The sequence below is a fragment of the Lagopus leucura genome, unplaced genomic scaffold (assembly GCF_019238085.1).
Source record: "Lagopus leucura isolate 7727_CA_CO unplaced genomic scaffold, USGS_WTPT01 Super-Scaffold_100004, whole genome shotgun sequence".
NCBI classification, from domain to species: domain Eukaryota; kingdom Metazoa; phylum Chordata; class Aves; order Galliformes; family Phasianidae; genus Lagopus; species Lagopus leucura.
In genome coordinates this window covers 63,177,977-63,200,439 of record NW_024962264.1, presented here as the reverse complement: position 1 = coordinate 63,200,439, position 22,463 = coordinate 63,177,977, and the positions used below count along the sequence as shown (strand labels likewise).

Here is a 22,463-nt window from a genome sequence, read left to right as displayed (position 1 = left end):
TAGGATTACACCTGCCTTGCATCATTTGTATCTTTGACAGCAAAGAAAATCTGTCACAAAAACACTTTCTCAGCTCAGTGGGAACTTTAAGGGAAGGAGGTATCCTCATCAGTGTGACCTCAAAGCAACAGTTCAAGAATAAAAAAGCAGAAGCAAAGCACACAACCTGTGGTATTTCAGAACACTACTGAAGAACTGCTTCTGCAAGTACAGATAACACATCTATGAACTGACCCTTCCAGTGGATGCATACCAGTAGGAGATGCATGTCACTTCTCAGAAGAAATCTTAAGTGGTAAAGCTTGAAACTTATTTTTGCATACGAACTGGATTTAATTAAAACTGATAACATTAATGAAAAGCTATCAAATAAACTGGAGATGGAATGCTAGATTCAGGCTTTGCTTACCTGAATTATTAATCCTTGAGTCAGATAGCTCTGGGTAGATAAACAACAGATAGATTTAACTGGTCTATTTAGACGGATAAGATTTATTAAGAGGCATTAAAATGGCTCTACATCCAACAGCAGCACTGCGTGGGATGACATCAGTAGACCTCAAACCTTACCTGTTCAGTATCCTTCCTCTTGTCGTGCTAGCACAGTTTGTCCAGATGTATGGAACCTGGATTAGAGAATACTTCTGCCCAAAATAACCACTACAGGAAGACTAGTTATTCTAATCTAAGAATCTTTTAAGAGCTGACAAATTACAAATCCTATGGATTTGCATATGTATATCTGCTGCAGAAGCCATCCATCCCAGACAAAAGCTTAAGGGCTCTGAAGGCTGAGCTAAAGCATTTCATGATAGCCTATTGCTCCCAGCTGGCAGCTCCATCCACTCCACAAGCACACCTTTCTTATGGCAGTGAGTCCTGGGGCCCCAGCTGCTCCCCACCTTCCACTAGGCTACATGCAAGCTCATGACAAGATGTCAGAACTGAGGGGTTGGACACAACCTATATTGTACTGTAAACCCCTTCTGAAGAGTATTTCCTACCCCTTTCAGCAGGAGCTAACTCCTACTCCCCAAAAACATAGCCTGAAGCAAACAGAAAGACAACTGAACCCACATATTCCTTTTATAATAATGACAACACTGAAAGCAGACTAAGAGGCATTTTAAAGGTTAAAGACTTTAATTCCTCTGCATAAAGACAATATGCCAGAAACAAAAATCACTCTCACGTTTACAGTCATCATAAAACACATGGAAGCATGCATGCTGGAACACCATCACTCTTAAATAGTACTTCAGAAGATGCTGTACAGATTTGTTCCCTGTATGCACATGCCATACTGCAGTATGTGACTGAGCTATCTCGTACTTGGACTCCACTGACCCTTAAGCATAAGCATAGATGGATGAGTCCCAGATGATGTAGGAAATGTAGGGGACAAGCCTCACCAACCTGCAGGCAGCCTCCTTTCACCCCCCAATGGTGGGAAGTTGACTAATCTGACTTCTAGGTACCAGAGGCCTCACCTTCTTCTTATGTCTGAGCAAGCACACAGACCATAAGGACATTCTTACTACTGAGCAGCAGCTGCCATCAATCTAATATACTCCTGTTAAAGCAGCAGCACACATTCCCCTACATATTGAACCTTTTCTTCACTGGGAACTAGTAAACTTGCTAAACATAACCACTGTAGCAACTTCTATACACTTGACAGGCTTTGGTGAAGACAAGCTAATGCTCCAGCTCACTGCAGTAATGCTGTATACAGTTCAAGTTTTCTTGATGCACTGGACAAATGAGAAGTGTATCTGAAAATTTCAAACCAGCACAGAAGTTCTACAAAACTCAGTTGAAAGAAATCTAAGCAACAGTTTGAAGTAATGCTTTGGAAGGGACTGGAAGTAGTTTCCAAGCAGCAGCTTGCTGCTTCAGCAGAACAGTGGATGTCTGGCCCTGGGAGTACCCTGCCAGTCCCACAAGGTCACTGTGCATTATCTCAAGGCCACAGTTCCTGCAGTGGCATTATGAAGAGCCAACTAACAATGACAGAGCTGAACCACTGTAGAAAGACAACTAATAGCTCTAACAAATGTACATACCCCACTACTTAAGTCACAAAGTCTGTAAAGAAAATATATTTTACCTGACACATAGTTCTCATCTAAACTCCATTGGAGTCACAGCCCTTACTTTAATGCTTGGCGCACAGCATAGAAAAGTAAAATAAGGGAGAGTCAACATTATCACAGTTTAGCCAGGACACCCCATGCCCAAGCAGCTCCAAACCTGCAAATACTGCTGCTTCTCATTCATTTCCTGTAACAAGAGTAGCCACTGACCTCATCATCTTATCCCTTCAGCAGTATTGGCTCTTCAGGTCACACACATCAAAAGTGAAATCCAGGTAATCAGACCACATGGCTGCTTATACAGTCTCATCCCCTCAAAGAGAAGGTGCTGATTCTGATAATCTCTCTTTCTCCCTTCACACTAGGCAGATGCTAGCTTAATATGTATTACCTCAGAGAATGGAAAATAAGTCAAAAAGATGATCGCGAAAAGCTAAAAGCAATTTGCTTTTAGCAACTGAAGAGCAAACTGGAATTATCTACATTGTTTAGAAGCAGTTCTCCAGGCTGGATACACAATTCTGGTTCAGTAGAGAAAACGAGGTTTAACTCCTTGATTCAGCAGGTGGATTCTTCACTCTGACTCAATATTGCACCAATTCACCAGCAAAATGTTAGCTCACTTTAAGCAGCATGATCTCCAAATGGCAACAGCAATACCCATCCCTGGAAGTAGCCTTTACAACATGATGCACGTCATTTGTCAACAAAGGTAAAGTAGAAATGTCCTCACAAAAGCTTTAAGGTACATCCATCATCATCTTAGGAAAATCTGAATAAAATCAGAGGTTTTACACTCGAGGCAGAGCTTGCAGAAGACAGTCTATCCTTAAAGATCTGGAGAAGCCTAAACAAAGAGACAAACAACAGTATTTTATAAATGTAATGTATCTAGTCATTAATGGCAAAATATTTACTTTCTTAAGCTGTGATGTTACAGAAGAGTATTGCACACTGAACTTAAAGCCTGGCGTAAAAGATCAAGTCATAATGTCCACAGCAAAGAAAGAGTTAAAGACAGCATTAATACTTTGAAAATATAACTTACAGTAAAAGCAGAGTAAAAACACATTGAACTAAATTATTTGCAAATGACAAAATTAAGAAGTTGAGCCTCTCTTCCAACCCCTTATATCAATCTTCACCTGAACACTTGTTAATTCACAAAATACATTCCTTTTAATTCTAATTAGCACAATCCTGATGTATTGTATTTTTTTTTTCCCTTTGAAAATCAAGCATACTTTCAACAGGATACACACATAACTGCAAAGCTGGTAAGTATCAACTGACTATCCCAGAAGACCAGAAAGGTTCTCAATTTCCATTATGGATGCATGCTTTTTCTTTGTTTTTGTTTTTTTCACCTGCATGTTTCACCTTGTGTTGACTGCACAAATGCTGACTGTAAATCTCTTCTTCTTTCAGTGCAGAACTTAGGAAACTGCACCAGTTGTCCAAGGTTTGATCTGCTGATTTCAGACTATATCCTAATCTTCAAATAATTTTCTGTCACAGGAGAAAGTCCTTCTTTGATGCTTCTATATACAAAGACAGACTAAATATTTACAAATATTAAATTAGCACTTTAGAAAAATAACATGTTAAGATTTAATTATATCTAAAGAACTTAAAATCAATTGAGTCAATAGAAGAAATGTTATTAGAGACATCTTTCTGTGAGAGCTCCACCTGCCTTTTCCTCACACTATTAAAGGAATACAAAATCTAAGTCATGTACAACCAGTTGGGTGCCACATTCCTAGTAATTTTATTATGGAGAATATTCCAGCCAATGACTGTTGAAGACATTTACATCCTATTCCATATGTCATGTAGATCAAGGACAATCAAATTACATCAAATGCAATGCTCATAAAAAACCTCAAGACAGAATCATCCCTATTAATGCATTAGAAATCTATAATTCAGAAGAAAACTTTCAGTGAAATCTGTTGCTGCAAACACAGCTGTGACAGCATCACAAAATATTAAGAGGCAGGTGGAGGATAAAAAAGCATTATGTTTTCTGGTTGAACAGATGAATATTTCAGTCCACCAAGCCCAATGTATCAGCTCTTTTAAGGCACTGAAATAAATATAAGAGGATGGGATGGAACACTAATCATAGTAACACAACAGACAAACAAACTGATCTACTTGAACAGAACCACTGGATTCTGTTTAACAGTATTGGGTTCTGAATGGGTAAAGGTCATCACCATCAACTCACCATGGTATTTAAATTTTTTTCCTCAATATTCTGTCTTCAGTATTTCCCCATCCCCTTTCAGGATACTCTGACCGATGTCCTTTGAATAAACTGCTACAAAGTTTAAGCCTACAAATAAAAATCCACACATTTTCCTTCTGTATCTCTATTTCAGTTCAAAACAACTAAGTAGCTTAATTACAATAATACTTTAATATAAAATACAACATGTGTTTTACTGCAATAATCTATAACAAGAGAACATTAAGGATAGAATTTTACCATACACCACACAAATTAGTGACTAAGACATCCCAAAAACTAACAATAAAAAATTCATTACTATAGAAGTTTGATTTGGAGTATGGCAGTAACACAAGCATGCTTCTAACTTAATATATGAAAAAGCCTGATTGACAGCTGTGTTTTATACCTCTGCAGCTGGCAGTCTGACTCTCTGCAAGTTTTGCTATCAGGCAGAAAGATGCTGGTGTTGTTCTGATTGTTCCATCCTGAAGAACAACTGGTGGGAATGGGGTCACTACATAAAAAGAAGTAACTGTTACTGTAATGTCAGCTGCAAAACTGCTTCACTTCTGAGGGGAGAGTTTTCAGTTCCTGGACACAGCAAGTGAGAAGAAAGTAACAATCACAGCCCGGTGCTGCAAAGGGCCGTTGTTTTCCATAAGACAGCAGGGGAAAGGGGCTGAGCATTTTGCAGCTTCATGGTGGAAGCAGCAGATGGGGAATCACACTGGGAAAAGCCAGCTAAATTCTAAGAAGAAAAATAACCAACCATGCTACATGCTGCAGAAAAGAGAAACACAAACAAAACAGTATTAAACTGTGAAGGGAAAACAAGATTAAAAAAAAAAACAAAAAAAAAACAACAAGGACACTGTGCAAGCAACTAACAAAGATCATCACTATGGTATTTACCTTTTTATTTCTATGTTGTGCTGTACTGTCATTACTTCATCATTTTCACCAATTTTTTCCCAATCTGAGCACTCAGTAAAAGTCTGCTGATGTCCTGACTCCGTAAGACTAGAAAAATGAAAAGGTTAGAAACCATGGAGCTTTGCATAATAGTTTCTCTTAATTCTTCAGAAGATAAGGGAGCTAAGTAAAGAAAAAACACCTGTATTCATATTCTTACGGAGGCTAGAGAGAAGAATCTATAATCTCCCCAGAAGTTAAATCATTTCACTTTACTTGTGGTTGTGACATAACTTTGTCTAGAGCTATGCCACTAAAGCTCTCCTTTAGTTTCAGAGGGCTGGAACACTTCTCCTATCAAGAAAAGTTGAGGGAACTGGGATTGTTTAGCTTGAAGAAGAGAAAACTCTGGAGAGACCTCACTGAGATCTTCCAGTTCTTGAAGGGAGCACATGCACAGGAGGGGGTGCGACTGTTTTCATAGGTTGATAGTGATAGGACAAGGGAGGAATGGCTTTAAAACTAAAATAAAAGAGATTTATTAGACGTCGGGGAGAAGTTTTTTACTGAGCAAGTGATGAGGAGCTGGAACAAGCAGAGGCTGTGGATGCTCCATTCCTGGAGCTGTTTAAGGCCAGGTTGGATAGGGCTTTGATCCTGTACTTGATTGGCCAGCAGCCCTGCCTGCAGCAGAGGCACTACAACTTGATGATCTTTCAGGTCTCTTCCAACCCAAGCTATTCTACAACAATATTTGCCCCCAAGTAACCAATGTTGTATCCTCTGACAGCAAAGCTTCGTCAGCTCTGCAGTGACATGTGCAACTACACAACTTATTGCTTTTGGCATTACTTCCTGTCCTTATTAAATCACACACATTTTTAAAGAAAATTAAAGCTACTAGCAAGTGGAGAGAAATTCCAGTTATATTCCCAGAGTCAGTTTGTAATATGAGTTACAGCATCACTTTATACCACATGCAGAATCACTTCATACCTTTCCAGTGCATGGTACATATGCACATAATGGTTTTTGCCCTTTGAAACCACAGAGGAGTCAGAATTGTTTCGTTTTCTGCGTTTCCATACTGGTGAAGAATCAGGAGAACAGGGACTACAAAAATAAGATGTGGATTTTACACACAAAGTGTTTTTCATCTGCATTTAAATGCTTATCAGAGTTTTGTAAATTAATGGCATATGGGAAGATTTTGTTTCTTTGGGGTATGATTCTTCAGTCATAATAGAAGAATACTGAAAAAAAGAGGCTGAAATTTGGTGACCATTCCACTGTATTTTGAAAACAGAACCGAGTCTCAATCACGCAAGGAACTGCAGAACTATTTTCATCACGTATAACTGAGATACGTATAAAGTATCTCAGTAGGCAAGTGCACAAAGTGCTTTACTTCTACTCTCCCTGCTCTTGTGTAGACAAACACAATACTGCTAATAAACAGTGAAGCAGAAAGAACACTGCTTTCTTTAGCTATTAACTATGAAGTTCTGTAACAGTGCTAGTTTTTCCTGCATTCCATTGTCTGCAATAGAGATGGACTACATTCTACAATGTAAACACCAAACAGACTCAGCATTAACTGTTCCCCTCATCAGACTTCTCCTACAAAAGAAAAAAAGAAAGAAATACAACCTGACAGCAGCAGCGTGTATTTAATCATTGCAGTAAGTTAATGACAGAGTTTGTGTCTCATACCTCTCTGATGTATAGTCTGTCTGGCTGCATTGATCTTCACATTTAATTCTATACTGCTTTTCATCAAATATAGTGGAGCCAGAATCATCATGATCTTTGTAGAACCATTCTTGGGAACTGCCTGAGGGTTCTGTACTCCTAGATACAGGAAAAAAACCTGGATTTAAAAATATTACTTAACTAGCTTACAGCTCTAAAAAGAAAACAGTTAAGCTGCGCTGGTTAACAGTTAATCTCAAATAACATCCAAAAGGTGCAAACACCTGCAACTTTCATTGCAGTTCAATCACAGCATAGCTAAAAACTACACTGCAGTTATTAGCAGTGCTAATAAAAGTATATTCACTTATCTCTTCCTTATTTACTAGTCCAAAACTTTCAGGTGGTGGGAGTGAAGCCAGCCTTGTTACACAAATTCAGAAGTATGAGAAGCTTAAGAAGAATAGCAGGACAAGGGGACATGGTTTGAAGTTGAGGGAGGGAAGATTTAGGTTGGATGTCATGGGAAGTTCTTCATAGAGAGAGCGATGAGGTGCTGGAACAGCTGCCCAGAGAGGCTGTGGATGCCCCGTCCCTGGAGGTTTTCCAGGCCAGATTGGATGGGGCCCTGGGCAGCCTGGTCTAGCATTAAATGGGGAGGTTGGTGGCCCTGCCTGTGGCAAGGGGTTGGAGATTCATGATCCTTGAGGTCCCTTCCAACCCTGGCCATTCTGTGATTCTGAATACAGTTGCCACTCAGGCAGAGAGCACAGAAATATCTTTTATCTTAGAATTCTTGAATTCTTTTATTTACCACTACTACAGCAGAATGGCTTTAGTGACAACAGAAAAAGCAAAGATGGAAAGGTTATCAAAGTCAAGGAAATTAGTGACCAGATTTCTGCCTAAGTCTCTCCCCTTCTTGAGAAATGATTTTTCATTGCACTAACCAGTGTAAACACGTGGTGAAGACAATGTATTACTGCACACAGATTGAACTTCAAAGTGTCTTACTGGAAATAAATTTAGACTAAATAAAATACCACCTTAGAGATTAATAGAATTCAACCAGGGAAGAAGATTTTCAAGTGATTCTTCCCATTTCTGAGCCTGACATTTTTTTTTCCCTGCCCTCCTTGCTCCCAGTTAGTATTGCTCTAACAGTTCTGTGCCATAAGAGGTGTGCTGACTGATTCACCAGAACATACACCGGCTGCAGATCCCAGTTTTCCTCAGTAGGAGGATCCCATGCATGCAGTGCTATCTTCCACAGCCTGATTTGCTGGTCCCAGGATCTACGGCTGTATTTCTTAAATTTGTTTGGTGTTCTAGGATGAACTCCTGGTATTCTCTGATTCCTGTAAATACACAGTAACATTTATATTTCAAGACACAACTTCTGTCCTTCAAAAAAATCCTGTTTGTCAGATAAAGCAAGCCTCAGTAATTTAATAAAGAGCTCTCCTCTTTTTTAACACCTAAACTGAAATAGGCACACTCTAGAACATTGTTTACAACAGACAAAAGATATGATACAGACTAGATGGTCATCCAGTCTAGCAAGATGTCAAAGCATTGTGTTTCAGATGTATGTTTAAACAGTGTTGGTAAAACACTAATATTTTGACTACTGTTGAAGGTTGCTTCAAGACTTTCTGATCTAACCTCACTTTGCTGAGCTCCCTCCTGCAGCCATTAATGTGAAGGCAGGCAAGAAGCTGGGATGAAAAAATAGTTGTGACAAAAGCAGTATTCCATATTACATAACATGATGCTTGGCTATTAAAAAGTGACAGTTTAAGAAGGGGAGGCATCTTACAAAGTAAGCACTGTTCAGAGCATGGCAAGGCATCAGCCTATTTGTGAGAGGCAGAAAATGACTGCCTTTGTATCCACCATCTCCCCTGTTCCCTTCACCTGTTAATTTTCACTCTTCTCAATCCACTCTCCATCCCACTGGAAAAGAAGTGCAGAAGTTGTGTGGGTACCTGGCTGCTGGCAGGGGTCAACCTCCAAGTACCTCCAGCACAAAATAATACCGTTTCTAGTCCCACCATACTGGAGTTGACTTTATGATTTAGGGGGGGAGGGGGGAGAGAACATATTACAATCACGCTTTAAATCAAACAAAGCACTATAAAATGGATTTTCATAATAGCTTCACAGACTGATACACTTAGCCATATTAGTTTTGCTATCATTCTGTAAGAGAAACAGGTCCCTGCTAAGAAATAGTCTTATTAACTACTCTTTTAAATGCTATCCAGATTTACTGCTTTTAAACAGTGTATCCGTGTTTATTTTCCTGAACACTGTCTCACCTTTTCTATTCTTCACCTGTAATTTAACTTAATGGAAGATACAATCGTGGTATTGTGAAATATCTGTGATAATTTACAATACCTGTTGTTGATTTTTACTCACTGTAGTGGAAATGCTAAGTCACAGCTTGAATCAATGACTGAGCACCTGGTGGGAAGGCCAGGCCAACCCAGGGGAACTCAGGTGCATGCAACGTATCTGAGTGACCAGAAGGGACAGAGCCAGGATCCATCCCTTCCCAGACCTCATTTAAGGGGTGGCAGTGGAGATGAGGGCATCTCTTGCTGGAGATCCCCATTTACAAGAGCTCTCTAGAAGTAAGTAGCTCTTTTTCTTCGTTTTTGTGTCTGCAGCTGCTGCATTTGGGCATATCCTTATTTGTTGTAGCCAAAGACTTTGCCATCCCACTATTACTATGGTACTTTCCATCTGTTATAGCGTTACAGTCATCTAGTTTCATCTTTCAACTTTTGATCAACAGGAAGCTTACAGAGCTCCCAGCATTGCTTGGCAATATTCATGATAGACTCTTAGAGGCTGAACCCAGAGAAAGTTGGGCAGCTCTAAGTAGCAAGTCGTTACAAAAAGTAAAAACAACACCTCTATAAAACAATCCCCAAAACAAACAACAAACACAGAAGCATGTTCACATGTTACTGCTGAGTAGCTTCTGAATTCTAGTAGGTTTGCAGTAAGAAGAGGGGGCTGACTGCAAAGTCTTCATTTTAAGTTCCAGAATTCACAATGTTAACTCCTGAGCAAGAATGACTGAAAGCATAAAATCCAAATTCTGATTTCAATTAGTTACTGACTAACCACTAATTGGTTACCATTTAAATGCGAGGCTTAATTAATTCCTTACTGAAGTGTCTTTTCTTATAATCCATTAACTTTGTATTGGCCTAGCAGCAGGCACCAGAAAGGTTAAAGGGAGCAGATGAATACCAAATTTAAAGAATGTTTGCTATTATAGGAACAGCAATACACAAGTGCAGCATTTAGCTGTGAAACTTCCTTAAGTAAATAACTTCTATGCAAAAAAGCCCAGCCTTTTTTTGAGGAAAACAAACTACAGCTGCGTGTTGGCCTGCAGATACATCAAGGAAAGGAAAAAGGAAGTTCATCTGGAAACGTGCAACTCACTTTGGAACTTCTTTGATATATCTGTCATAAGCAAGTGTGTTCTTTCCAAAATTTATCTGTTTCTGTCTTCTCCTCAGAACCACTTCATCTGTTTCTCTTTCAGATGGGGTAGCAGATTCATTTGAAACGCAACTTAAAAACAAAAGTTAGAATGAAGTTGAGACGCGCCTTTTAATAGCTGTACAAGTCACATAAAAACACAACTGCAGGTACTCTGACAGAAAAGCAATGTTTACTTCAGTAGTTTACAGAGCTGAAAATTGTGCTAACCAAACCAACCATTAAAACCAATGAGGTTTCTAAGTTTATGCAATTGTTCACACCCGTAATAAGTAAACATATGTTTGTGCTGCCTTACAAGGAGCTTACAGATAGTGCCACAATAGGGAAATAAAGCAGTGCATGATCATTGGCACACATCTGTAGGAAACTATTATATATTTTTAAAAAATTTCAACTCCACAAAAATGGATAATGTAAAGGCTTGAATGATTACATGGCTGTTTCTCTTTCTAAGCCTAGAAGGTTGCTTTTTGTTTTTCCTTTCACTGTTTTCTGTTATGGAAAGCTGTAATGAACGTGCAATTTAAAACCAAAAAGAAAGAGTCTGAAATCATCACATGAACAGCTTTGTAGATGAAACTTCTCATTGCTATTCTCTCCTTTAGGTTTCCTCAGGCTTGATTTGAGACAACCTGGTTGCATTTCAAATTGTCATTAATGTATGTGAAGTAGCTGAAGATCACAAAACAGTGACTTAATTATTCAATACCTACTTTGCCATTTTTTTAGTAGATGTCCTCATTGCTTTCCCTTCTCTAATTTCACCTTCCCAGTTGGGGCAACTAGAAAGAGGCCTAGAATCTCCTGGTGTTATAGAGCTGGAAAATAAGAAACTTGTATGAGCTTCTGTTGCTCATAACATGAACTTCAGCAGAGTACAAACAGTTTCCACCACAAGTGTAATGCCCTGAGTGTACTTCCATCTCATTTCAGTTCAAATTCAAGCAAAAATTCAAGCAAATCATTTCAGCTTAAGTTACCTTCTGCAGTGATAACTCACTTCATTTTGTGGAATAAGGAAGCAGTCACAAGGAGAACTTTACATCAGAACACAGACCTGACAACCTCTTACATATAACAGCTTAGCCACTGCAAGTGCTTCCTTGTATTGCAACTCCATCAAAGACAACAGTAAAGGGAAATAAACAATTTAAACAAACCTCCCATGTATTCCTTACCTCTCCAGCCAGTGGTCTAAATGGCCATATTGATATTTGTCAAATGTCAAAGAACCTGAATCATTCCAACTTCTACATTTCTGCTCTTGATGCCAACACTGTGGATGCTGCGCAGAACTGGAAAATAACCATTTTCATCAGGAATCAAGTCATAAGGAGTCATGCAATACTGTCTTTGAAAACTACATATAAGTATCATCATTCACAGTTACAAAATACTGATTAATTTTGGTATAGAAATATGTGACTTTGTGCCAAGCTACTCATTCAGGTAACAGGAACTTAGAAAATGTGTTAGACTAGTGTTAGTTAGTTACTGCAAAAGTGTCTTTCACACTGCTGCAGTTAAGACACCCAAATTCTAAAATAAACTTAATTTCTGGAAAAGCAGAACTACCTTTTCTGTTTGTAATAAGGGTCAGCAGTATTTATGGAACTGCTGACGCCAATATTCAGACAGGCCTATGTCACCACTATATTAGCTTCATTTACGCAATATTGCATACATCACTAAAGTCTTGAAGAGGCAAACTTAAAGAATTGTCAGTTTTGACACGGGAAATGGTGTGATTAAGGAGAAATAGATCAAACAGCTACAGAAAAACATGCTGATATTGGAAATTCTTCATCAGACACTACACGGAGCCCTCACAAGTAAGCACTAGAGCTAGTATGGAGTGCTTGAAATACACTGAAAGGACAGCCAAGGATTGCTTAAGGATTAAGTTTGCTGTGTTCTCCTTGCCTTCCTACTCAATTCAGGCAGTTCTGTTGTCTTAAAAGATTACTGACTACATACAGTAGCTCTGCAGCACCTACTGACACCAGACCCATCTCATGGGAAGAACTGCAATGGTGAGTGAGCCTGAGAGGGGAGTCTGTGCTGTCAGTTCAGGAGAGGGTTGGGTTGGATATCAGGGGACGTGTAACCAGCTCCCCAGGGCAGTGGGCACAGCCCCAAGCTGACAAGAGATCAAGGAGCATTTGGACACTCAAGACATGGAGTTAGGATTTTGGTGTGGTGATGTGGAGCCTTCCAAATCAGAAAACGCAGCCATTTCCACGCTGCTCTGTGCACGCCATCCCTGCCGGGTCTCTGCGCTTCCTGGAGCCAAGGAGCGGGAGGAGGAAAGGATTTTGTCTCCTTAACCCTGGATCAGCGCTCTGGGTTTGTTTTCTCTCCTGGCTCACTCCGGCAGATTGCTGCTCTGCCTACACCACGCAATTTACTCATAATCCAGGCAAAAGGACATTTTCCGAAACGCTCACATTTTGTGAAGGCAATTAAAGGACAAAGCCCTTCCCCGCTCACCCACAACAGTCAACCACTCGATCTCCCAGCCGCGCTGCTCCCCTCAGCCCACGCGCCCATTTCCCCACACATCCCCGGCCCGGAGCGGGCGAAGCCCTACGGACCTGACGCAGGACCCAGGCGCCCTGAGGGAGCGAAGCCCGCACCTCAGCACACCCGGCCCTCCGCGGCAGCGCTCACCTGCGCGGCCCTCCCAGCTCGCCGCCGGCGGAACGGCCCTGCTGCGCGCCGAACATGGCTGAGCCGAGCGCCCCCACCGCCGCCGCGGAACATGGCTGCAGGCTCGGCGCGGTGCGCAAGCGCGGCTCCACCCTCCGAAGCAGCGCGAACAGCGCGCTACAGGGCGGTGTTTCCTTCAGACTGGGAAGGGCGTGGGTGCCTGTGGGGGCACGGGGTTGTTATTGAGCAAGGGGTGAGGTTGGAACGCCGGTTGGTAACCCGTTTCTGAGTTACAAAACGCTGTCTTTCAACAGTCACCACCGTTAGCAAGGCGCTTCCATTAGCGATGAGCAGCTCTGTTCGACACCTTTGCTTCAAAAGCTGTTTTCTTAGAGTGCCCCTGTGCTGTCTGGCACACAGCAGTATGGTGTAAGGAACATCGTGGGAAAGGTTTGACCTCTCCTGCCATGCCACCATCATCTATCTCTGGGGATGTGTGCCAACATCATGAAACAGGAGGCATTACTTTCAGAGCACCATCATGGTTTTATCCATTTCATAGAATCATAGAATGGCTTGGGTTGGAAGGGACCCCAAGGACATCAAGTTCCAACCCCCCGCCTTTGGCAGGGCCACCAACCTCCAGATGTGGCACCAGACCAGGCTGCCCAGGGCTCCATCCAACCTGGCCTTGAACGCCTCCATGGACACAGCACCTACAGCCTGTGCCAGCACTTCACCACTGTTCTGATCACGAGGGGGGAATATACAAGTAATAATCGCTTACATTTCATAATCCAAGCACGCTAAAGCTGGATTTACAGAGGATGTGCATTACACCTACATTCATACGCTTTTTCACAGAATTTGTTGATTTGTCAATTTGCATTTAGTGGCTGCTTTTTTGCGTGTGAAAAGAAGTTAAATGATGATAAAATCTAAAACAAAGTACAAGAATAAGACGATATGTACTTCAAAATCATTGAGCTAGTGTATATTTAACAAAATTAATAAAATCAGGAATAGTATATATTTCACAACTAGAAATAATTGTAAAATATTCTCATACAAGCCAGGCTTTACAGCTTCAGAAGGGGTAGTAAATTTTATATTTACTTATATTTATATTTTATATATATTTTTTTATTTATATTTAAATTGGTAAAAAATGACAGATCAATAGGCCTTCTGAATGCAGACTAGTGGAGTATCATCTACTAATAACCAATGAAATGTGGGTGTGTAATATGGGATTTTTTTTGTGTAATTTTGGGAAGGGTAAAAATGACCCACATCACCTGCAGTGTCTGCAGTCAGTATTTTAAAACAGGTGTTAACAGCTGTACTATAGGAAGTACAAAACTGTATGAAATGCCTTTTTTTGCTCATTACGTTGTTGTAATACAGGAAGAGTAAAAGTAGTTCAGAAATCTCTGAAATGTGTCTTGAGAACTAAGAATTGCAACTGCTTCCATTGAACCAGACGTAGATGTGTTACACAAAAGCAAGGTCAAATGTTCCACCAGTTCTTTGTTTTTGTTACCCTTTTAAAATTGTGTTTTAATAAAAAATGTATAAAAATTCTTGTCATTTATATTCCTTGACTATATACTTTATATAGAACACAAGACAATTTCTGTTCATTCAATGTGGCCTGAGCGAGCCAAAGCGATTGGAAGCCCATGTGCTAGAGAAACATCCCCAAATTCATACCATTAATTGAACACATTGTTCTTTTATTGCCTTTCTAAAAATCTCCCTCTCTGATTTCATGATATCCTGTGCTACTCTCTTTTCTTTTGTTTTCCTCTGAGACAAATACACTAATTGTTTTCATGTCTTCTTTTATGTAGCCCTCTACATTCAGCTTATAGTAGGAAAATTTACAGAAGGAATAAATTCACGTTTGGTGAATTATAAGATAACAGATGACCTGTGCTCAGAAATGTGTCATGGTTTTGCCTTCTTCTGTCCCTATGAGGAGAGCATCATGGAGATTTTTAACAAGTTCGTTCTGTAACATTGCCTTTTAAAAGCTTAAAAACTTCATAGGCATGCCAGACTACTATGAGAATTTAAACTTAGAAAAAATGCTTATTTTAAGGAATATAAGCCAGGCACTATTATTAACATAATTCATCATTTTATTTTGGTAATTATTACTAAAGTTGAGGCACTTCTGTGGAAAGAGCACAACCATCAAAAGATTCAAGAGTACTATACATTTATGACTATTACCTTGTTCTACTGTCATGTTGGCAAAAGAAATAAGATGGGTAAAAGCAAAGTTCCACTGAAATAGAAACTTCAATTCAAAGATGATAGATTTCCCTAAAGAAAAACTGTACTGCACAAGCAATTGGGAATCTAAAGCTTTTACTCCATGCAATATTATGGGCAATCGACTCTTTTTTTTTTTTTTTAATAAGAATATTTGCAATTACATGTGCTGTAATCCAAAAGTCTCAAGGTTTTTATGATCTTCATAGATCTTTAAAATATTTTTATTCCCAACTGAAAAAGAGATGTACAAGTTGAAGGACTGTCAGTGACAAAGTCCAAAATTATGCATTCCCTTCTACAACTATTTGAATTACCACATCCTTTATATCTGTGCCATATTATGCAAACTTACCATAAGTAAACATTTTTTGTAAAGTCTGGTGTATAGTGAGAAGGTGCATAGCAGACAACCCCACCTGGCCCTGCAGGATTCTTCTAAAGGTTAAAAAATGTTGCCAGCAATTTCTGCTCAAAGCAGTCTTTCTTCTCAAGGCAGTCTAGAGGTGCCAGTTAAGCACTGCCATGTCACTTGTGCTTTTGATTTACAATTAAGATCCTTCTGATTATGGGAAGTATCAGGGCTTTCATTCTCCTGGACCAAAGCATTAAAATACACCTTTTTCATCATCTGGCCCACTTGTTTCTGGAAGTTACTGCACCGTAAGGAAAACCACCTGGGTAAGCAAACATTTGCTTCTCAGCCACTGCAGTGCATAAAGCAATGCAAGAACCCACACATTCTCCAACAGCTTGAAGCTTTTCACCAAGCAGCGTGCCAAGTAACTATTTATTGAAGTGTCTGATGGACAGATGAAATGGTAAGCACTGCATTTGGGTCCAGGAGAATGGCTCCTTATAGAAAATGCTTTGAATTTACAAATTATTTGGATGCACACTGCATCTGGAAGTATGCACTGGTACCCTACAAATGCTAAAACAATGTCTGTTCCTTATGATCAGGCTTTGAAGTGCAAGCCTGAAAAATTTTCATTAGGGAAATGATGACTGGCGATTCTCGGGTGCCTAGCACAGCAACTTCAATCTCTGTGATCCTGACATCTATTTCAGAGAAAAGGCAGTCCTTCAGGAGAAAAAAATTAACAACAACAACAAAAAGTGAAGTCTTTGAAGTAGTCGAGCATTCTTTCAGGTAATTCAGATAATTCGGATATTTGAAATATAGGAAAAAAGCCATCACCTAGAAAACTCTAAAACCTTAAGCAATGCAGCTCTATAGATTTAATACTGCACAGCAATAGCAGTGCAAGTAAGCAGGATATAGTTCTAAATCCTTCTGTTCGAAATAAAAAAGTCCATCAAAAAATAAACTGAAGGCAGATTAATGGAATAAAAGGTCACTGTGGAAATTATGTAACTCCAGGAATTCAATTCCTTTGTCTACAGAAACCAATCTCCTTTATAAATGGAGGGGACCAGCAGAAGGAGAACAACTGGTATTCTTGTTTGGTGTACACTTGCAAAGATGAATAAGAACTTTGCAGATGAATTAAAGAATAAACAAAAGTATCAGTGAAGTATAACCAAAGTAATTTTCTCAGCCCTTTATGAAAGAGTCAGAAATACCTAGGTTAAAAAGAGAACAGTATTGCAAACATGGATAGGATGATTTTATACCATCCAAGACATAGAAAGCAAAATTTTACTAAACGTTTCAAGCAACATCTTTCAGAAACTGACATCTGATGTGTAAAAACCAAAGACAAAAGGTAAAAATTGAGAAGAACTGAGCAAATGTACATCCATTTTCAATGCTGTAAAACAGAGCTCTGGAGCTTGCACTCCTGTGTAATGCAAAGTCTAAGAAACAATGCTAATGGGCCTTTTGACCAAAACCACGATGAAATACAAATTTAAAAAGTTAGAACATACCCAAATGTTATTCATCGTATTATGCAAACATCTAAAATGCAAAATTTGGCTCTGCAAGTTGGACAAGGCACGTGGCTTGACAGCCATGTCTCTGGGTGCTGCTGGTCCTGTCGGCTGGCAAACCATTTGCCCATGCAGGTGAGGCACCACATTGGACGACAGTAGCATTGCTGACATTCCCCTTCATTTGGCTCTTGGCAGTTCTTGATGAGCTTGATGTTTGCAATAGTCTGCATGCATCCTATGCATGGCTCCAGCTCCTAAAAGAGAAAAATGCCACGACTATGAACTGCAGAGAATGTCTTCTGTTATTGCTCTCTAAAAGGCTTTTGGAAAACAGTCTGCACAGAAGCATAACAGGAAGCTGAGTTGGACAGAACCTCAAGGCAGAACTGCCTCATTTCCTCCAGTCAGGTTCACCAAAGACAAAAGCTTAGAATCACAGAACCATGAAGATTGGAAAAGTCCTCTAAGATCTTCTAGTACAACTATCAGTCCATCCCCACATGCCCCCTAATCGTGTCCTCAGTGCCACATACAAATTCTTCTTAAACATCTCCAGGGATGGTGACTCCACCACCTCCCTGGCAGTCTGTTGCAGCACCTGACTACTGACTACACTTAAAGCAAGTCCCAGTTAAGAATTATTAATTTATTACAGGAGAAGATCCAGCAAAACTGGGCTGTCTAGAAAAACAAGCTGTTTAAAGCACAGGAACAGCAGCTGTTACTCCATAAACTCTCTGGAAATGCAACATCACCGTGTCCAAATGTTTTAAAGTTTTAAAGAAACAACTTCTGCTCTGCTATTTCTCATGTCTCAAAAATATGGCGTTCACAATACAGTTCATTTTCTAGAGGAAACAGAAGCAGCAGCTCGATCTACGTTATTACACGTTTACTGAAATGGGAGGTGAACTCAAAGTAAACAAAATTACCAGTTACATTAATTGCGGGCTCAGCTATATTGTAAAATAAATGATTACAGTTTCACATGGATAGAAAGTCTCACCTGAGTGCTTGGAACAGAATACGTCTGGTTCATTTCCACCAGAGATGTAAAAGTTTCTAGAAATAAATCACTAAGGCTTTGGTGGATCACAACATTAGCTGCATTGCTGATGGGAGCACGTAGCTTCTCTCGGAGCTCCCCATACTCTGTGGAGTTCAGCCTTGAAAAAGATGGAATAAAATGTTACCTCAGTTATCCATTCAAATACCTCGATAGTACCTCACAGAGGTTAAACACAGAAAAGTGAGTACACAGAAGAACCAACTGTTCTGCTGGGCTTGTTTTGTCTGGTTTCTTTTTTGTTTGTATTTTTTCCCTGATATCTCTTGGAACATGCAGTCCTCCTGCCTGGATCCCAGCCTGCACATATAAGCAAGTTCAGGCTTCATGTCCAGACAGTCAATTCAACAGCATGAGTAAAAATACATAAAATATCATGAATTATCTATAAAATACTGCATGCACAGTTTCTGTCTACCTTTTCAATGCCTGTTTCCTTATACCGTAAGTTAATTATAGTAATATATATAGTTAACCATAGTACATTAACCCCAGAGGACAGAAATTATTGTATGACTGTATTACACAGTGAGGCACGCATCATGTATTCTGATATGTATTCTGATACATGTAAGAATCAGAAGAAAGTCAGTATTAATTTCTGGTTGTCTCATATGCTTATAGATTAAAACTGAAATTTCAAAAGGCTGCAAATGGCTGCTAAATGTGACATGCTCTCATTTCAGGTAGCAACAGGTCATGCTTCACACTAGCTTGCTTCTAGTAAAAGAAGTCTCCCTGAGTCCAACAGACCTCACGTGGCACATAAGACCTTGTACAGATCCTGCAGTGACACACTACTGTTGTTAGCCTTCAAAACACAACACTCTGAACTCCCCAACTTTGTGTTTCCCTCATTAAGCAGCTTTTATGGAGGAGCCCTGGGAACATCGCCCTGAAATACCTCAGTCTTTCTGCCCCAGCTGAGGTTCCTGCAGCACAGCACAACGCAATGTTCATCTTTAATTCCTGGTGGTCTCCATTGTTTTAAGTGCTGAAGGATAATAGAGTTTGCTGACTGTGAAAATAACACAGACCTTTATACCCAGATAAAGAACTCTCACTGAGCACATGGGGAAACGTGGCCTGCCTACACAGAAGCACTTTTCTTTCAGAAACATCCCTACTTCTGATTCTGGAAATACACAGTGGTCCTACTGCATTCCAGTATATTCCAGTACTGCATTCCAGAATACTTGCTACTTTTGATGCATCTTACAAGAACTTCTAAAAACTGTTCTTGATGCTGTTTTGGTTAACCATAAAATTTTGGGATTTGGATTTCTTTTCCCTAAAAGAAACTGTCAAGGATCTCATGCTTTTCCCAGTATGATGGGATGCAATTTTATCACTTAGAGAAGAAGATAATTAGTTGTTTAATATTTATTTGATCACTACTCTCACAGGTCTATAGAAGTCTCTACTTAGGATCCTATAATGCTTACCTTAACCCCTCAGTCTGAGCATATCACCCAATTTCTGACACCTCATCTCTATGTCTTCCTCATGCCTGCCAGGAGCCCTCTGGCCCTCTGGAACCCCACCTACAAGCCTGCCTGCTTTTCATTATCTGGTAAATAAAAGCTGCTGACATTTACAACAACAGACACTCAAATACCTTTTCAAATATATAACTGCAGGAGCACAAATTCCCTTTCATGACACAAGAACAAGGCAGATTTTAGTATCATTCTGATCAGCGTTGAGGGTTTCTGCAGAACTTGTACTTTTGCTCAGCTACATAGGAAGACTGCTAAAAAACAGCTGAAGCCCTTGGAAAACAAGGCCTAATTGTTCACAGCACATTTACTATCATTTACTGCTATTACAATTCATCAATCAGAAATGGGTTGGAATTACTTCCTAGCTTTAAGGGCAGCTGGCTTGCAGTAGAGCAGTGAGAATTGTTTTGAGCAATGACAAAATCAGGAGGCTTGTGCAGAGGAAGGGGTAAAAATATGAGTGAACAACAGCCAAGTTTAGAAATATCACTATTTCTTCACCACCAAATTTGTAAGACCAAAGACTTGAAGATTATCTTTCTTATTCTCCATTGCTTCTTATTGCTCTCTTCCAGTACCTCTCACTGAAGTTTTTCCAGCTACTTCTTTCTGCATCCAGCACAACCCTTTTCCTAAGAGAGGACCAAATAGGGCAGTCCCTCTGTTTCTGTTTAACCACTGTGCATTTATTATTGTGGGCACATGAATCTTTTTAAACTTTTTTTCACTGCACTGCATGGTAGAACTGTGCATACAGCATCTCTGAGCACCGGGCAGGGAGAGAGAAGCAAGAGTCATTGAGCTTTCAGATTTGCTCCAAGAACACTTCACGAACGCCATCGTATATCATATATGTCACAATTGTAAAGTGTTATTTTGTTTTACCGGATATCAAATGCCTTCACATAGGGATTAACACTGGCAACACGGATGGTGAGGAACTGCACGGGCATGTTTGAGTCCGGTGTGAGTTCGTGCTGTCTGGAGTCTGTCACAGTCAAATGAATGTCCTGCTGCTGGGCGACATGTAGGCAGTAGGTGGTTACCTTGATCACCCATGTGTCTGTAACAATCACCCTCGCTCCTGGGGCTCCGGTGGCAAATTTGTCAATTCTCCTAAATTCTGTATTGATGGAAGAAGCCACTGCCCTCCAACCTGACTGTGGCAGAGCATAAACAGCGAGTGTCCGGGCCAATGGGTGGTTATTCCAACCTTTCCGTGACCAGTAATACGCCAGGGTGCTGCTGACTGCTGGAAGGAGAACAGCAAAGAAGAAGAAAATTTTCCATTCTTTTGAGGCCAGGTAGAAGAAGCAAAGGTGTTTCTCAGGTGCAGCGAAGCACATACCAAGGTAATAACCTGCAGGGAAAAGGAAGCAATTAAGTGTAATGGCTTTAACCATTAGAGGATAAGAAGTGTGAGGAGCAGCCAAGGTCCCTCAGCTTGTTCAGCCCGGTGCAGAGGAGCTGAGGGAAGGCCTCATGGCAGATGCAGCTCCTCACAGGGAGTGGAGCGGCAGAACTGAGCTCTGCCCTCTGTGACAGTGACAGGGCCCGAGGGAATGGCATGGATCTGTGTCAGGGGAGGGGCAGCTGGGGGTTAGGGAAAGGGTCTGCACCCAGAGGATGGTGGGCATGGAACAGGCTGCTCAGGGCAATGAGCACAGCCCTGAGCTGCTGGAGTTCCAGGAGTGTTTGGACACTGCTCTCAGCCATATGTTCTGATTTGGGTGGATGGTGGGACTGGATGGTCTTCGTGGCCTTTCCAATCTAAATAATCCTATGATTTTGGAGTGGTTTCACATGGAGCCACGAGTGTGATACAAATCTGAGTCCAAATTGCAATCTTCTATGATTCTCTAATTTTAAGTACATCAATCAACGCAGACTCCTAACCTATCCACTGCGCTCACTGATGTGCACCTGAATAATTAGCCAGGACAAGAATACATTCGGTACTTCATATCCATACCCATCACTGATTTCTACTTGAAATACATTGCCAAAGGAAGCCGATTTGAACTTCCAAATTAAAGAAAACATTATTCCTTTGCAACTCCACGTGCTGGCGACAAGATAAGCATGTATACCACCAAGAACCCTGGCAGATAGGGCACAGCAGCACACCGTGCCCGCTGCCCGCACCGAGGCAGGAAGGCAGCCCACCCCCCGGCCCGCCGCTCACCGAGGGGCAGCAGGGAGTGCGCCAGCAACGTGCCGGTGCTGCGCCGCAGGTGGTACTGCACGAAGGCCGCGTCCTCGCTGCCCAGCCAGGCGGCCAGCAGGCTCTGCACCGTCAGGCCGGCCGAGCGCACCTCGTCGGGCGGGAAGACGAAGCAGACGGCGAACACCAGGTAAGCCAAGGTGAAGGTCACCGCCGGGCTCTCCATCCTGCGCCGCGGACCCCGCTCCCGCCGCCCAGCCACCCGCCCACGGGGGCACGGCCCGGCGCGACGCCGCGCGGCTCCCTGGGAGCGGTAGTTCACTCCGCCCCTGCGCCGGGTGTACATTAAATGGGAATGGGCGCTTCCGCTTCTGCCGCCTTCCACAGGGTTGAGCCGTTCTCTGCCTCCTGGTGCGTCAGAAACGCGTAACTTCGT

The 22,463-nt window shown here is 41.0% G+C and overlaps 2 protein-coding genes across 4 annotated transcripts; both read right to left on the bottom strand.

Moving 5' to 3' along the window:
* Positions 1-1,120: 1,120 nt before the first annotated feature.
* LOC122180317 (histone RNA hairpin-binding protein-like) lies at positions 1,121-13,213 on the bottom strand. Of its 3 annotated transcripts, none has more exons than XM_042871883.1 (12): positions 13,138-13,213; positions 11,646-11,762; positions 11,181-11,285; positions 10,405-10,536; positions 8,148-8,297; positions 6,961-7,098; positions 6,244-6,360; positions 5,248-5,355; positions 4,742-4,849; positions 4,330-4,437; positions 3,464-3,654; positions 1,121-2,943 (listed from the first exon to the last, which is right to left on the bottom strand). In XM_042871883.1, the coding sequence occupies exons 1-10, from the start codon at positions 13,191-13,193 to the stop codon at positions 4,338-4,340; spliced, it is 1,131 nt and encodes a 376-aa protein (XP_042727817.1). In that variant the 5' UTR covers positions 13,194-13,213; the 3' UTR covers positions 1,121-2,943; positions 3,464-3,654; positions 4,330-4,337. The 3 variants fall into 3 exon arrangements, with proteins under 3 accessions (XP_042727817.1, XP_042727818.1, XP_042727819.1); XM_042871884.1 differs by having other exon boundaries at positions 3,477-3,654; XM_042871885.1 differs by having other exon boundaries at positions 3,464-3,637.
* Positions 13,214-16,946: 3,733 nt separating this feature from the next.
* Positions 16,947-22,293, bottom strand: TMEM129 (transmembrane protein 129, E3 ubiquitin ligase). The gene is made up of 4 exons (XM_042872102.1): positions 22,049-22,293; positions 20,749-21,223; positions 18,302-18,461; positions 16,947-17,549 (listed from the first exon to the last, which is right to left on the bottom strand). Exons 1-4 carry the CDS (start codon positions 22,251-22,253, stop codon positions 17,301-17,303), a joined length of 1,089 nt encoding a protein of 362 aa, XP_042728036.1. The 5' UTR covers positions 22,254-22,293; the 3' UTR covers positions 16,947-17,300.
* Between the last annotated feature and the right edge of the window lie 170 nt (positions 22,294-22,463).